At 39.3% G+C, this 15,551-nt stretch overlaps 1 protein-coding gene across 1 annotated transcript in view; it reads right to left on the reverse strand.

Moving 5' to 3' along the window:
* The window catches only part of mtor (mechanistic target of rapamycin kinase), a 98,670-nt gene that overhangs the window by 41,219 nt on the left and 41,900 nt on the right, over positions 1–15,551 (reverse strand). The window contains exon 29 of the mRNA XM_022195413.2: positions 2,063–2,138. Within this exon, the coding sequence (XP_022051105.1) occupies positions 2,063–2,138 (76 nt within the window). The remainder of the gene's footprint in view (positions 1–2,062; positions 2,139–15,551) is intronic.

A 15,551-nucleotide genomic window follows, 5' to 3' on the forward strand; every position in this document is an offset into this window, starting at 1 on the left:
TGAATTTAAGTATTTGGTAAAATCTTGTGTAAATGTTTGTATTGCATGTTTTTATTTGAAAATATATTTAATTGGATTTGTAAGGAAGCAATACCACATATTCCAATGCAAAAAGAATAGCTCACTATGAATTAAAATTATTTCTGTTCATATATATTTGACTAGACACTGAACACTTTCTAATAACATAAATCAAGCACTGGTTTTGGTCTCCTTTAAGGACTAAAGATGTAAAATAACACCAGTCTATTTAATTGATTGATTGTGAATCTTAAAAGCCTGTCTGGTACATTCACACAGGGAAAAAACAAAAACCACAGTTACTAAATGATGTAATTTTGGTAAAAGTGATGGAGACAGAACAGAATAATAAAATGCTCTTTTCCTGTTATGTAATTGATGTGGAAAATCTGTGTGATCGTGTCCAATACATGTCCACTCTTTGACAGTTATTTCATACATGGAACTGGTCCATCTACAGAGAGCATGGAACACACCAGCGCTTTCAGTATTATTAAGGAGGTGTAGTCTTTTACATGAACTGAATCAAAAACAGAGATAAAAAAACATGCTCGATAACGCCAGACGAAAGATTTAAATGCAGCTGTTATAAATAATACAGTAATTTAAGGTGGCACAGGGAACTTCCACCCTCCCAATTAAGACTGAAATACTGTTTGTATTTGTTAGGATGATGCATTACATCATTTTAGCACTGTAAAAAGAACCCAACCTTTCCAGGTACTTAAAAAAAAATGCAACATACACATTAGAGATGTATAACTAAAGAGCAAAAATGTACAAAAAGCCCAACATCCAGTTAATTAGACCAAAAGCCAGGGTCAAGCACCAGAACTATCATTCTGGTGCTTGACCCTGACTTTTGGTCAGTGTAGCAGATGGCCATTCCACATGCTGCACATTGAGAACATAGTGTTCTGGGAGTGTGTGCCTCAAGTAACCCTCATCTCCATGTAAAAAAGTGTATATGGGCAAAGGACACCACAGGAAGACATTTATACAGACGAGAGACATTGTTTAATACAGCCCACTGAGAATGTGTAGCCCAAAAGAAATGTGAGGCTGACTGTTTTGCCGGTGCTTGCTACAAGTACTACAGATGAAATGAAATATCATCCTTCTAGTCTTCCATACAGCAGTTTGAAGACTTATTGCGCATTACTGAAGCAATCATTTCCTATTGTGTCATACAGAATTATGACCATGTTACACATACATACTACAGGGTATTTTATCTACAACACATGCTTGAATGCATTTCATGAATGTGTTGTAATGTGATGCTAAAGCTGAACCATAGGCTGAACCAATTTTGAAGAAAAGCCCTATGTAATTTGCAGGAACCCATCCAACAGCAGCCCTGCTGTAATTAAAAGATGAGGCCAAGATTTTTGTCCCAGTGTCAGTCTGAGGCCATTTCCACACTTAGATGGATATTTTCCGAGACAAATACTTTCCCCTAAAAAAATATTTCTGCCCATACAACCACTAGCTGGCAAAATATCTCTCACAAGATGCAAAAAATAAATTAGTAATGCAATAAAAAGCATGCTGGGACAGACGTATCAAATTTCAGAGGACGTTGTCATTTCATCATTACTTTAAACCGCAGATGGTTGGACCAAGTATTATTGGGAACCGCAGACAAAGAGGCTTTTGTATGCTGGCGATGCAGTGCACAAATGTGAGGTTGATTTGTAATCTTGTAACTGCTACTGCTAACCAAATATAAAGAGATCTATCCATTATTGATCTGGCTTTTGGCATAAGCTCACTATGTAAAACAAACAGACATGCATTAATTGACATCATCATTTCTCTGTTTTATATGTCCACATATAAACCAGAGAGTTTAAAATCCAGACTGTAAAAGGCATTCAAAAAAGTATATGTTTAATTGATCTAAAATGTCATTTGTGTGTGGCTGAGAGGCTCAGAAGCAGGGGAAAGTGTGGACAAGCCCCAAGCCAATGAAACCTAAGATATGATTTTCTTTTTTGGGTAGAGGGAAAAAAGGGTTCTGAGAAAAAAAAGCACTTACCAATTCACCAAAATGTTTCATGGCATATTCCAGTACCCCAGATGCAGCTTCTGGCTGCTGCAGTTTATTGTTGATGCTGCAAGACATAACAAAAGCAATAATAACGGGTTATTAAGGCAATCTGAACACAAAACCTGACAAAGGTAGATGTGGCTACTATTGCTAGCAAATGACAAAGTTAAGCCATATGTACATGTACGTCTTCAGTGGATAACTTACTGTACAATTTCTCAAATAGAGAACTTCAATAACAAAATGTAATGGTTGCAAAAGGATTTGAAAACTTTCCTCCTGTGTAATTATACACAGGTGGGCAATTGCGTAGGTGTTAATAGTGTTTCAAATGTCTTTTTATGAGAAGAAACTCTTGACACCTTCAATGTGTTGACAGAGCTAAATCCAACATCAGCTGCAAGAAAAATCTTGTCCTGAGAATGGTGTTGAGACCTGGTACTTTACCAGCTACTTTCAGAAAGAGGTTTTAGTTGCCTAAACTCTACATGCAAACATCAACTGACCGGTCGGAGTCAGCAGTACAGAGACAAGGTTGCCATCATCACCAGCTTCTCATCCACAAACAGTACTGATTGCAGATGTTAATTACTACTTTTTTAATCAATTAAATGCTGTTAATGTATTTGTTACTCTGCCAAGGAACGCTGCAGAGTTATGTGACGATTGGTATATGTTTGTCCGTCCATCTGTGAGCAACATGACCCAAAAACAGATTTGGATGAAATCTTCAGGGAATGTCAGAAATGACACAAGGACCAAGTGATTAGGTTCTGGCAGTGATGCGGCTTATAGTCTGGATCAACAGATCTGCTAAAGACTTCTGTATCAGTGCAAGATAGCATCACTGTAACTATGACAACAAGTGAATGCTGACGATCACATGATTGTGATCCCACTACAAATTGACTGCTGCAGACTTGTCCGTCGGAAATCATACGACGACTGAGAAGCTTTTTGGCAGAGTACTTCGCTCTTTGCTTTTCTTGTTTAAAAATATATAACCCAATAAAACCGAAGAAGCAGAACTAACGTCACTACATCAAAAAAGGCATGATGAGATCAGTTATTAGAATTATTGAGTCATTGTGAATTATCGAATGCAGAAAACTGTAGCTGATTTACTTCTCCTGCTATTACAATTCCTAATGTGGCTGAGTTGATTTTGCAATACATATTAAGAGTCAATAGTGAAAAAAAATTAAAAATTATCAGCATATAGAAAACTCTCCATCCACTTTATTTCATTCATTTCCATAATTAATGTATTATTGATGGTAATATGGCCAACTCTCAGTGGAGAAAACTGTAAATGCCAAGACTGCTGTAATGTAGAGTCAGGCAAATGGACACTATCTCTCATTACATTCCAAGGTCTTTAGCATTGCCAATGCTTAAGACACTTGCAAGAAGTATATCCCAATAGGAGTCGACTAAGAAATCCGCCTCATTGCATTTTGCTGACGTTAAATAAATGTTTTATCTTTCAGCAAAAGTATTCATTGTGAAAAGCAAATGCAGCTACTGACACCTGTCATGCCCGTTTGACAAACGATGCGCTATCTGTCAAGACACCGCAATTCCCGTTTGTGCACCCTCCATTCACCCGCACCGCCGCCACATCTGGAAGCACTCATATGAACCGCAAGTCTATTATATTTCCTCAACTGCAAAACCCATGTGCAGCCACGGCCAATACATCTGTAAAATGTAGCGTTTGAAGAGTGCTGGTATGCAGTGAAGTTCCTGAGGACAGCAGACAAAAGTTGATGAAGGATATTCAAGCATATATGTTAGAAACCTGGGCTTGAACAGGGCAAAGGCCAAAAAATGTGATGAAATGGCACAGCAAGTGTTCATGTCAAAGCTTAGTGACCTGCTGACACAGGCCTGCATGATGATAGGTAAAATAACCAAAAATCACAACAGGAGCAATCTTGCACATAGCTGAAGACAAGAGACCACATTTTTGTGAGTTGTTCCATTTTTATTTGTGTATCGCAAAAATAAAGTCAGTGCAGTTTTTTCTTTTCAATTAAAATCTGTAGAATTGTTCATGACAATGTTTCTATATGTAACACAAGATTATTTAACTGGAGCCAATCATTAACCAGCTTCCCATTAGAATGACAGTCTGGAGATTTGGATCCAGCATAACAGTGTATAGTTGTCGAATTTCCTTAAAAGTTACAACAAGGTCTTCAGAAGTTTAATACAATTCTGTTACTTATTAAACCAAGCAAGAAACACTTCTTATCCTTAGATCTTGCGGAACAATGAACATTGCTTTGCAAGATCATTTCCGATGTTTTGGAAAGCTGCTGATATAAACAGATGATGGCGGGTGTAAGACTTTACGACTTCATGGAAATCAAATTAGACAGAGTGTGATTGCATAACATGAGAAAATGAGCTCATTTTGGTAAATAAGCATTTGTCTGTGACTCTCATGGAGCTTGATAGAGTGCCATACAGTGCTTCAGCAACCACTTAAGTAACTACCACCCAGGATTTTGAATAACACTGATTATATCATGGGGGAATGTTGTGTACACTCGATCATTTAAATTAGCTCTCCAAATGACTTCTTCTTTTGTCAAATAATCAACTTTAAGACACCAAAAGAACAGTGATCCCCCTGTATCCCACCACACACAAGCTGCTGAAGTATGCTAAAGCTGCCCAGATGTGGTTTTATCTGAGGAGACAAATCAGAATAAGGGCTTTCTCTCCTGCAGACCCAGGAGATTTCATTGTCCCTCGGCTGAAACCATATGGCTTCCAGCTCCAAGCACACGCAGTCTAAATATAACCAGATGACAAGACTCACACAACGTTCTCAAGTTAAAACTTATTAGCAAGCAGAAAACTTATTGAGATCATTGTCAAGCCTCTGTTTTGTGCAGCACCACAAGAATCACTTCCTAACTTTTCTCTGATTAGTTCCTGTGAGGCAGGGAAACATCACCAGAAAGAGCTCGAGCTTCGAGCTGAAGTTCTAAACTCTTAAACCGTGAGTATTTATTACATTTTACCATGCAATTTAGGCAATCTTCTGTGCATCCTCAATCATTTTTCAGGTTTAATTTTAAACCCTAAATGAGGTCGAGGCATACTGTTTTTGTCCACAGTAGTTCGGAACGGAACATCCTTGATACCACTTGCAAAAGGCCTGTCTTGTATTGATGATGGGAGAGTCCGTTGTGCAAAGCCTTTTCCAGCACATCCCAAAGATTCTCAACGGGGCTGAGGTCTGGACTCTGTGGAGGTCAATTCATGTGTGAAAATGATGGCTAACGCTCTCTGATCCACTCATTCACAATGTGAGCCCCATGAATCCTGGCATTGTCATCTTGGAACATGCCCATGCCATCAGGGAGGAAAAATTCCATTGATTTAAAGACCTGGTCATTCAGTATATTCAGGTAGTCAGCTACTTCATTCTTTGGGAACATAACATTACTGTACCTGACCAACCTCAGATCATAACCCTAACCCCCACAGGCTTGTAGGCACTAGGCATGATGAGTGCACCATTTCATCCGTCTCTCTTCTTACCCCGATGCACCCATCACTTTGGAACAGGGTAAGTCTGGACTTATCAGACCACATGACCTTCTTTCATTGCTCCATTCTCCAATCGTTTTGCAGCAAATTGAAGCCCTTTCTTTTCTGATTAGTCTCACTGATGAGTAGTTTTCTTGGAGCTAAACAACAGTTTAGTCCCAATCCCTCGAGTTCCCTTTACATTGTGCGTGTAGAAATGCTCTTACTTTCACGATTAAACATAGCCATTAATTCGCCTGTTGATTTCCTACGATCATCTAAGAGCTTGTTCCGACCACATTTGTTCCTCAAAGACAATGGTTCACCACTATCATTCAGGTTTTAATAATGTGTTGGATGGTTCGTAACCTGATTTTAGTAGTTTTTTTGCAATCTCCTTAGTTGCTTTCTTTGCTTGATGCAGGCCAATAATTTGACCCGTCTTAAACAGATTAACATCCTTTCCACGACCACAGGATATGTCTTCCGACATGGTTGTCTAAGAAATGAAAAGCTCCTCACTGCATCAGCTAGGGTTAAATAAGTTGGTGCCTGCTGAAACATATTCATTACTGCAGTAATTATCCAATTGAAGGCTCTGACCTATTTGCTTCGTTAAATCAAAGTGGCGCTTTATTTTGGACAGGCAGTGTATAAACAAAACAGTTGCAGACTGAACTCAATAACATTCTACAGGATCAGTGCAGACCATATGGTTTGACTGCTCACATCCTTGGACAAATACAGAAAGAACATCTTTGCCATTCAGCTGACTTTGTGACTTGCAAATTTTTATTGCCCCTTTGACTAAAGAAATACAAAGCTGCAACATCGCCATTTATCTGGCCAACTGCAATGAAATGAAAATGGTGTTTATGTTTTGGACACATTTTAATGAAAAATGTTGTTTGAATCTCTAAGTTGGGGCTTAGGCTAAGGCATGCTGTAAAATTTTCAACACAGAGCAGCACAGATGATTCATCATATTTCAAATTCTAAGCCACTTTGCATACAGTAGGTTTGGAACACTTAGTACATTAAGACATTACTACCTTGGGTCAAAAAAGCACCAAGAGGGAGGAGAGAAATAGATTTTTGTTTCAACTATAAAATTTTTGATCATAAATTACAGTTGATAGTGCACGATGGAGACAAAAATCCCTTGCACTCTAGTAAAACAATCCCCAACCCCCATCACTCAACTGTTATAAAAGGGTCTTGGCTATTTGTTGAGAAAAGAGAGCAGGATCAGTGAGAAAACTGTAGACGATTCCCCTCTGAGAGGTTAATATATATGTGAAGCCTGCAAATTAGAAATCGGGCTTCACCAGTGACGGTACCCCTGGAAAAGATTGAGAATGATTTGACCATAGAGACATGTTAAACTAAGGTGGGTCCTGTAATTAGCATCACAGATGTCTTCGAACTGTAATCAATCAGTCTGCCTATTTAAAGGTGAAAAGTGGTCACTGAGCTGTTTGGTATAATGGTGTGTATCACATTGACTATGGACCACAGAAAGCTCAGGAGAGAGTTGTCTCAGGAGATTAGAAACAAAATTCTAGACGAGGATGTTAAAGGTAAAGGCGATAAGACCATCTCCAAGCAGCTTGAGCAGCTGTTACTACAGTTGCACATATTATTCAGAAGTTTAAGGTTTGCAGGACTGTAGTCAACCTCTCTGGACATGGCTGGAAGAGGAAAATTGATGACAAGTTGAAGAGACGGATAGTATGAATGGTAACTAAAGAGCCCAGAACAATTTCCAAAGAGATTAGAGGTGAATTCCAAGCTCAAGGTACACCAGTGTCAGAATGCACCATCCCTCTCTGTTTGAGCCAAAGTGGACTTAATGGAAGACGACTGTGGAGGACACCACTCACCATCATAAAAAAAAGGGGGCTGGAATTTGCCAAAATGCATATTGATGAGTAAGAAATCCTCTGGGAAGATGTCCTTTTCACAGATGAAACCCAAACTGGACCTGTTTGGCAAGTCACATCAGCTCTAAAAATGAAGCATACAAAGAAACGAACACTGTGTAGTATGAAACATGGAAGAGGCTCTGTTATGTTCTGGGGCTGCTTTGCTGCATCTGGCACAGGGTGTCCTGAATCTGTGCATGGTACAATGAAATCTTAAGACCATCAAGAAATTCTGGAGGGAAATGTGCTGCCCAGTGACAGAAAGATTGGTCTTGGTCATGGGTCCTCCAATAGGATAATGACCCAAAACACAGCTAAAACACTCAAGAATGGGTAAGAACAAAACACTGGACTATTCTGGAGTGCCCAGATTCCAGGTTTTCCATTTTTTTGTAAAATAAATAATCAAGTAATTCAACTTTTATTTTTTCTTCTTTATGATTTATGGCTGGTTTTTTTTAGCCACAACACACAACAGACATTTCTGGCTTCTCTCTACTCCTAACTGTGGTTGTGTCGTTTCCATAGAGGTTTAGGATTTCATATCGCAGTGAAAAATGAACCACAGAGTAAAGAAATTGAGACAAGAGGCAGAAGAGTCCAGAAACTGCGTGTTTCCTGGACGTTCACCTGAAAAACTGCTTAATTCAACTCCATAGGTCAGGTTCATTATGAGGATACCACAGACCACATATAATTTTGAAGGCTTGGTTGAAGTTGTTGAAATGGTCATGAAAGAAGCCTGGAGCTGTAGCTGATCCAGTGCAGGTGGGAGAGGTGTAACTTAACAAGAGAAAAAGTTTCCAATACACAGTGTAATATTTTTGATTTGGCTAAAGGCTGTTGCAAGCAATAATTTATATATTTTTTTAGTTTTTTCTTGGATTTTTGTTGGTTTTATTAGACAGGTTAGTTGAGAGGGAGACAGGAAAGTTGGGAGAAGAATGGTGTGACGGCCTGCAGCAAAGGGTCGTGAGCTAGAATAGAACCCAGGCCGCTGTGTCGGGGACTATAGCTCCTGCTCATGGGTCGCCCGTTGAAGCAGTTGAGCTATCTGGGCGGCATAAGTAGTAATTTCAACATTTACAAAGTATGAATCCGTTCATGTGACTGATGTTATTCAAAACAGCAAATGCTTTTCATACATGGTGAATGGAAAAACGATCCTGGCTGTCTAACACTTCTCAGGCCTTTGTGACAAAAGAACTATTCATTTACAGGGCAGCCAAAATGCAATCAACAATATTCCCAGGCAGAAAGAACGTAACTATCTAGCACTTTGGGGGAGGTTTTTCCACTGCACAGAAGTTGTCTAAGCAGACAACAGATGGGAACACTTCTTGAATAAACCTCTGTCTCTGAAACAACCTATTCCCAGGAAAAATGGCATTTGGAAATGGTAAGATGAACTAATACTTATGAGAAAATATGTCAAGTAAGAATGCAAACTGCAAAAAAACTTTTAAGGAATTGTTGAAACTAAAGCAACAACTGCATTTTCTCAGAAAATGATTACAAGAGAATCTTCAGTTTTTAAAGAATCTGGGTAGAACAAACAGTTATTCTAAATGTCTCGCTTGAAGAGAAAAGTGATTTCCATAAAATATAATTTTAATCTTTGATTTGGCAAGGTTCTCTAATGAAAAGTTGGCCATCCGTCTGTTTTGCAGTTAATGGTTTGTATAAATGGTGACATTTTTGAGATTTTATTTTTAAAGAAAACATGTCCCTCAAGCCTTGGGGTTTAAACAGTTATGATGTACAGTACAGTCACTTTTCAATCTTAATTCTAAAATTCTTCTGTTCGAGAAATCAGAAGTTTCAATGAATTCCCCTCGCCCCCTGGTATCCCCACGATCCCCACAGAAGTGAGCTTCTAGGTCTAGCACTTTGGCGTAGAGCAGTTTGTTTGGGTAGTTAGTTCTGAGCATTTAGCTTCTAGCTCCTGCAGGCATGCTTCATGGTAGCAAATTGTTAGCACTTAGTTAGCTGTACCGACTTGGAGTTTGGCTTGCATTGCTGTGAGTGTCTGAAGGCTGGTTTAAAATGCGTCAAAATGCTTGTTAATTACACGGCATAGCATGGTATAGTCCAGTGGTTTCTCCAAGTTGGTAAAAGCGTTAACAGACCTGTCTTCGGCATCAGCGTTAACATAAGTCTTTGCATTAGTGGAAGCTCCAGTGACCTGGCTGTCAACAGCTTTTGCCTTGTTGGAAACTTGAGACTTCGGCATTGTGGTTCATTCACTTGCTAATATAGAGAACAGACACATTTTGTCAGCCTGTGTGCTGATATTTGCGGTATTATTGAGCTTTTGTTGGGACCTCGGAGAGGAGCACTGGCAAAACACGTATACTCCATCACATGTACCATAGTGCCCCCCGCTACTCACTGTTGGCACATGAATCAGAGGTGAACGAGTCACAGTAAGGCAGGTTTATTTGTTCAGTCCCCTTAAAACACAGAGATAAATCAACGTGCTTCACATAAGGCAATAAACAAACTAAGAAAACCAAACAATAAAAAAAAGGACTAAAAAGGTCTAAAGATGTATAATCTTTAAAAAGCCAAAATATAACATAATGACCTCAAACTATTACATAAATGACACAACCAAAGCATCATTCTTCATTCTGACAATACCTTCACAAACAATACCATGTTTGGACACAGTCACTCATCACCATCTAAAAGGAGAACCCAAATTCAAAGCTTGTAAGACATAAGCACAACATAAATCCTCGAGTGTGGCATGTGCACATCTTTGAGTAATGAGAAACATGCTGTCATGATCAGACAGATCTTTTCATCCTCTCGTCATCTGTATTAAGAGACAGCAGTGCATCACTGCATAAGATAAGCACGAGGCAAAGGAAGTGCTCACCTCCTTCATTCAATTCCTTTCAGATTATCCTGGAATGAGTGTGGCTAAAAGAGTTTTGAACTTCTCTCTGACCCCATATGACTATCCCATTGTCTCTTGTTTCTCCAAAAACACAAAGACAAAAAGGTGGTTCTTTCATTACGGAGCAGATGCTGCAGCATGATAGACAAACTTTGAAACTATTTATCTGAAATGACCAAAATCAGCTGTCGTGTTGTAAAACTAATAAGAGAGCTTAGTGCTTTGGAATACAACACCTTTTTTTGGTTTACAGATATTGCACATAATGCCAAATGAATAAAACGTTCCTGTTGAATGTGCATTGAAAAGTTTCAGTAAAAACAGGTAAGCTGACAATTACATAACTTCACATGACATTTTTATGCTTTTCTTTATTTCCTCCAGCAAGTCAGGCTTGTTAGGGGGCCATTGAGACATAAGTGGGAGAAACCATTCCATCTAATGTTAACACCACACAATCACCACACTGGGACACTGCTGCAGAATGTGTCTGCTGGGTTCCTCACCTTCAGGTCAAGAGGCCAACAGAACAAAGAGTCTCCAGTGCCCAAGAAAAAACAAGTTACATCACTGGTACGCTGTTGTTGCTATGTGGAAAAAGAGTTCCGTAAACAATGCTTCTGTGTTTCCTCAGACGACATATTGTCAACAATGTCAGTCAAACTACCCATTAAATATTTCCAATGACATATGTCAGTTCTTTGATCTACTCATTTTGCTTTGTTCAATTCTAATTCACTTATGCTCCAAATGATTTTTGTTCCAAACAATGGAAACAAGCAGTGGGTCCCGTGATCTAATGTAAACAGAAGGATTACACGAGTTGTAAACAGAAAACCGGCATCTGTTAGGCCAAAGTTTTCACATTTACAGTGTTTATACTTAATCTGAGCAGTTGAGGAATATATTCTACATGCATGGATATAGACAAGGAAGTAGTTAAAGCTTGTAATCATGCCTGAGATCACACCCTAAGCTAATAACTCTTAATGGCTGGCAAAAAAAAGAAAAAAAGATCGGGCCTCTAAATGTTGATTCAAGTGGCTTTTGTTTTGTGCCCTGTGACACAACTGTTTTACATCCCAGTGTCACGAAATGCCTCTTTGAAGCAATGCCACATGGCCAACTGTGCTTACGCAAACCAAGGAGAACTATTCTAAAGGGATAGTGAATAATCCACATTCTTCCCCTGCAGTACTGTTTGTCCCAGCTACTGGTTTGTACAGTGGTGAGGAGACGGCCGTCGCCTGGCCTGCATTCACTGTATGACAGGAGACGCCACCTGGTAGCCATCACCAGCTTAAGCCACCAGACCTCTTGATGAACTGCCAGGACATGAAGTCTGCCACTCTGAGAACTGGAGAATGCCTCGGCGCATACTGTGCCCCTCATTATGGAAAATATGGAACAGTTTATTTCACTCCCACACGTGACCAAGTTTAACGGAGTTGCAGATCATTATCTACTATATTATTTTGAAATTCAAATCCACGGTAACTCGTGCTAGGCCTAGGTGTCCAAGCTTACGATGCCATTCATTCAATGGTAAATCTATAAAAGCTTAGATACATGATCAGACATGTCACTCTGATTCCTGTCCATTTTCAGACTTTGTCATTAATTATTTAGCTCAAATAAGTTCAGCAAGAAAGCCATTGCTAAGAGGTCAGAATAAGAGAAAGAGGCTTGCCTGGGCCATAAAACACCACCAGTGGACTACTGGAGACTGGAAGAAGATATTATGGACTGATGAATCAAAATTTGAAAGCTTTGGTTCATCACACAGGACTTTTGTATGCTGCCAAGTAGGAGAAAGGATGGTTTCTCAGTGTGTGACATCAACCTTCAAACATGGAGGAGAAAGTGTGATGGTCTGGGGGTGTTTTGCTGGATCCAGGGTAGGTGACTTGTGCAGAGTGAGAGGAACCCTGAACCAAAATGGCTACCACAGAATTCTGCAGCGCCATGCAGTACCCTCTGGTATGTTTCTAGTTGGTCAGGGGTTCATCCTACAGCAAGATAATGATCCAAAACATTAAGTCCAAGCTATGCCAGAATTAGCTTAGAAAAAAAGAATGAGATGGTCAGCTTGAAACATGAAGTGTCCAGCACAGTCTCCAGACTGAAACCCCATGGAGCTGGTTTGCGATTAACTGGACAGAAGAGTGAAAGCAGAGCAACCTACAGGTGCCACATATTTATGGGAACTTCTGCAACAGATTTAGGAAGAACTTTCTGAAGAATATTTGATTTCCAATGTGGAAAGAATGCCACAGGTGTGTTCAGCTGTTATATCTGCCAAAGGTGGCTACTTTGATGAGTCAAAAGTTTAGCATACATTTTAGTTTCTAAATTGTTTTTTTTATTTACTTCATGTGTTTATTTGTTATATGCTTTCATTTCAGAGTACATTGACACATAAACATGCATAATTTCCAGTAAAAAAAAAAAAAAAGGGAAAAATTGTTGGTGTTCTAAAATTTTTGGACGGGTAGTGTATATATTATTTATTACCAGTTCCACTATGGTATTATGATGGTCCAACATACAAAGTGAAGTGTTACTAGGAATGTCCTGAACCATTTTAAAAAATCTGGATCAGCCGCCCGTATAGCTCATCGGGTTAAGCAGGCGACCCATGTACAGGGGCTGGTCTCCGACGCAGCGGCCCGGGTTCGATTCCTGCCCGCGGCCCTTTGCTGTATGTCTTCCCCCTACTCTTCTCCCCATTTCCTGTCACTCTTCACTGCGACTATCACAATAAAAAGGCAAAAAAAATAAATAATTAAAAATCTGGATCAGGGCCAATCAATGCATCTTCAAACCCATCAGCATCAGCTTTACTAAATACGAACCTAATCCTGATCATTTGTTGATGATCCACTGTCACAGCTGTCGTAAAAGAAAGAGCACAATTTGTTGTGGGACATCGCTAGCATCAGTAGCACCCATTTGCTTTTTAATCCCCTCGTGCTTTGTTTTTTGCGACGACCTTTAAAAATAAATCCCACCTATCATTCTGGAATTCACCATTGTTTCGTTTTCTTTTCTTGTTATGGTCTGGTTACTCTAGACAGCTGGGTCGTAACAAAGCCAAACTGACAGCAAAATGTGTAAAATTCAAAATGAGGGGCTTCTGAGCTGACAGGTGGAAGAGGTTACAGTTAATGGAGATTATATAATTCAAAGTTTTGAGATAGAAGCCCTGGAATCCACTGGCTCCTGCTTTCACCTCCTGCCTTTCCTGTAATTGAACCCATGAGCACTCTGCTCACGGTTTGGCCCCTGTGGTCACTGTTTTATTACAGTATGTTTTTCCTGAGTATTTACGGAGGACAGAAAACGCCTGTGAGCATATTCAGCTTAACACTTTTTGTTTTCCCGGCTCCCGTTTATTGAAGATAGATGGCTACTGCAATTAGCCCAGCAGGGTGTTTAACTTTGTTCTAGAGGGCAAAGGAAAATTCTATTCAATGAAATGTGTGAACTTTCCGAGGAAGTCATATAAAGGCGCTTTGCTTAAAGTTTAGTGAGTACTTCTAATGTTAAGAGGAGCCTTGCATTCTTCACACAGACCCTGATGAGACATGGTTATTGGGTAAATGGTGTTCAAAGAAGCGGTTTGGGAAGGAAAAAACAGCATGATACTAAAGGCATAAAATGGCATTCAGATGGACCATCGTATACTAGCATTTAATGATAGAGTCCAGGAGCAGAGGAAAGCGACGTCTCTGGGAAGCATGGCTGGAGAGTGAGATGTGACTCACAGAGCAGTTACGGCAGTGAGAAAATCCAGGGAGGCAAATTATCTTCATTTTTCCAATAGACACTGACGCACATCAATGACTTAAAGTTAAGATTTACAGAGAGGTCAGCAAGCAGTATGCACCATCAGACTTTGTACTTTAGTCAGAAATATCTCAGAATAGTAAAAATAACATTTAGACAGGACCTGAGTCAAAAATAATGACAAAAATAGAGCAAACATTCATGTCGTTTTAAAGGCAACACCTGTAAACTTTCTGCTGTAGCAAGCTGAGCAGCAAATTTAACTACATTTTAGTGTGACTCAGTTATATCTAACAAATCATAAATGAAAATAATTAGCCTAACTAGTTTGACATTCAATAGTTTCTCCTTGATCGTAATCATCCCAAAACTATAAAATATAATAAGTCACTGAGAACAGAATTATTTGGTAATTCAACTCAATCTGAATGTCATGATCATCACATTCATTTGCTATTTTATGCTGACAGCATCAGCAGATACATGTGATGGAGCTATACAAATATTGGAGCTAACTGCTGCATTATGGAAAGTTACTGCAGTGATTTTTGACAAATGAGTGAAATCAAGAGACAGACCATGTCTAGGATCTAATCAGATTTTAGAAACTGTCAGACAATTAAGACCTTGCAGCAAACTAAACATGAAGGCAGGCTGTTATCTTTCCAATATTCTTGTACAATTAGGTCCACTGGCTTATTAGTCCCATATGTTTCTTACAAATCAAACAAAGAAAGGAAATTCAAAGCACATGTCAAGATGCATGACAACAACAAAAAAAACCTTGCACTGAGTAAAAAGGAAATTGCAAAGCAATGACCCTTTCTTAAGAATGGCCAGCAACATTCACAGAACACAGCAAGAAAAAGAAGCACCGTATAACCAAAGATTTTGCAAGAACACTGACACATCAACACAATAGCAGACCATACCATAATTATGTAAGCTATTGGAATTTGAAGAAAGTCATGTCTTAGCTGTTGTCCAAACCGCAGTTCCCATGATACAGAGATGATGATGAGCAGGACAAGCTGAACTGTCTCATTTGTTCGTCTGATTCGTCTGAAGTGAGAATAAGTGAGGGATGTGTTCCAAACATTTGGCTGGAGGGACACAAGGAGCCTGAGCTTTTTCAAATAAAAGGCAAAGCTGGTGGTGTGACATTATGTAAGATTTTGGTAGATCAAGGAAAACATGTCGATCTTTGTTTTTGGTTTTGATTCGTGATCTCCACCAGATTGCAGCTTTGTGTTTCCAGACATTACTTTATTTCATACAACTGGAAAACAGTGTAACCCTTAACCCTCTGAAC

The sequence above is a fragment of the Acanthochromis polyacanthus genome, chromosome 6, assembly GCF_021347895.1.
Source record: "Acanthochromis polyacanthus isolate Apoly-LR-REF ecotype Palm Island chromosome 6, KAUST_Apoly_ChrSc, whole genome shotgun sequence".
Taxonomy (NCBI): domain Eukaryota; kingdom Metazoa; phylum Chordata; class Actinopteri; family Pomacentridae; genus Acanthochromis; species Acanthochromis polyacanthus.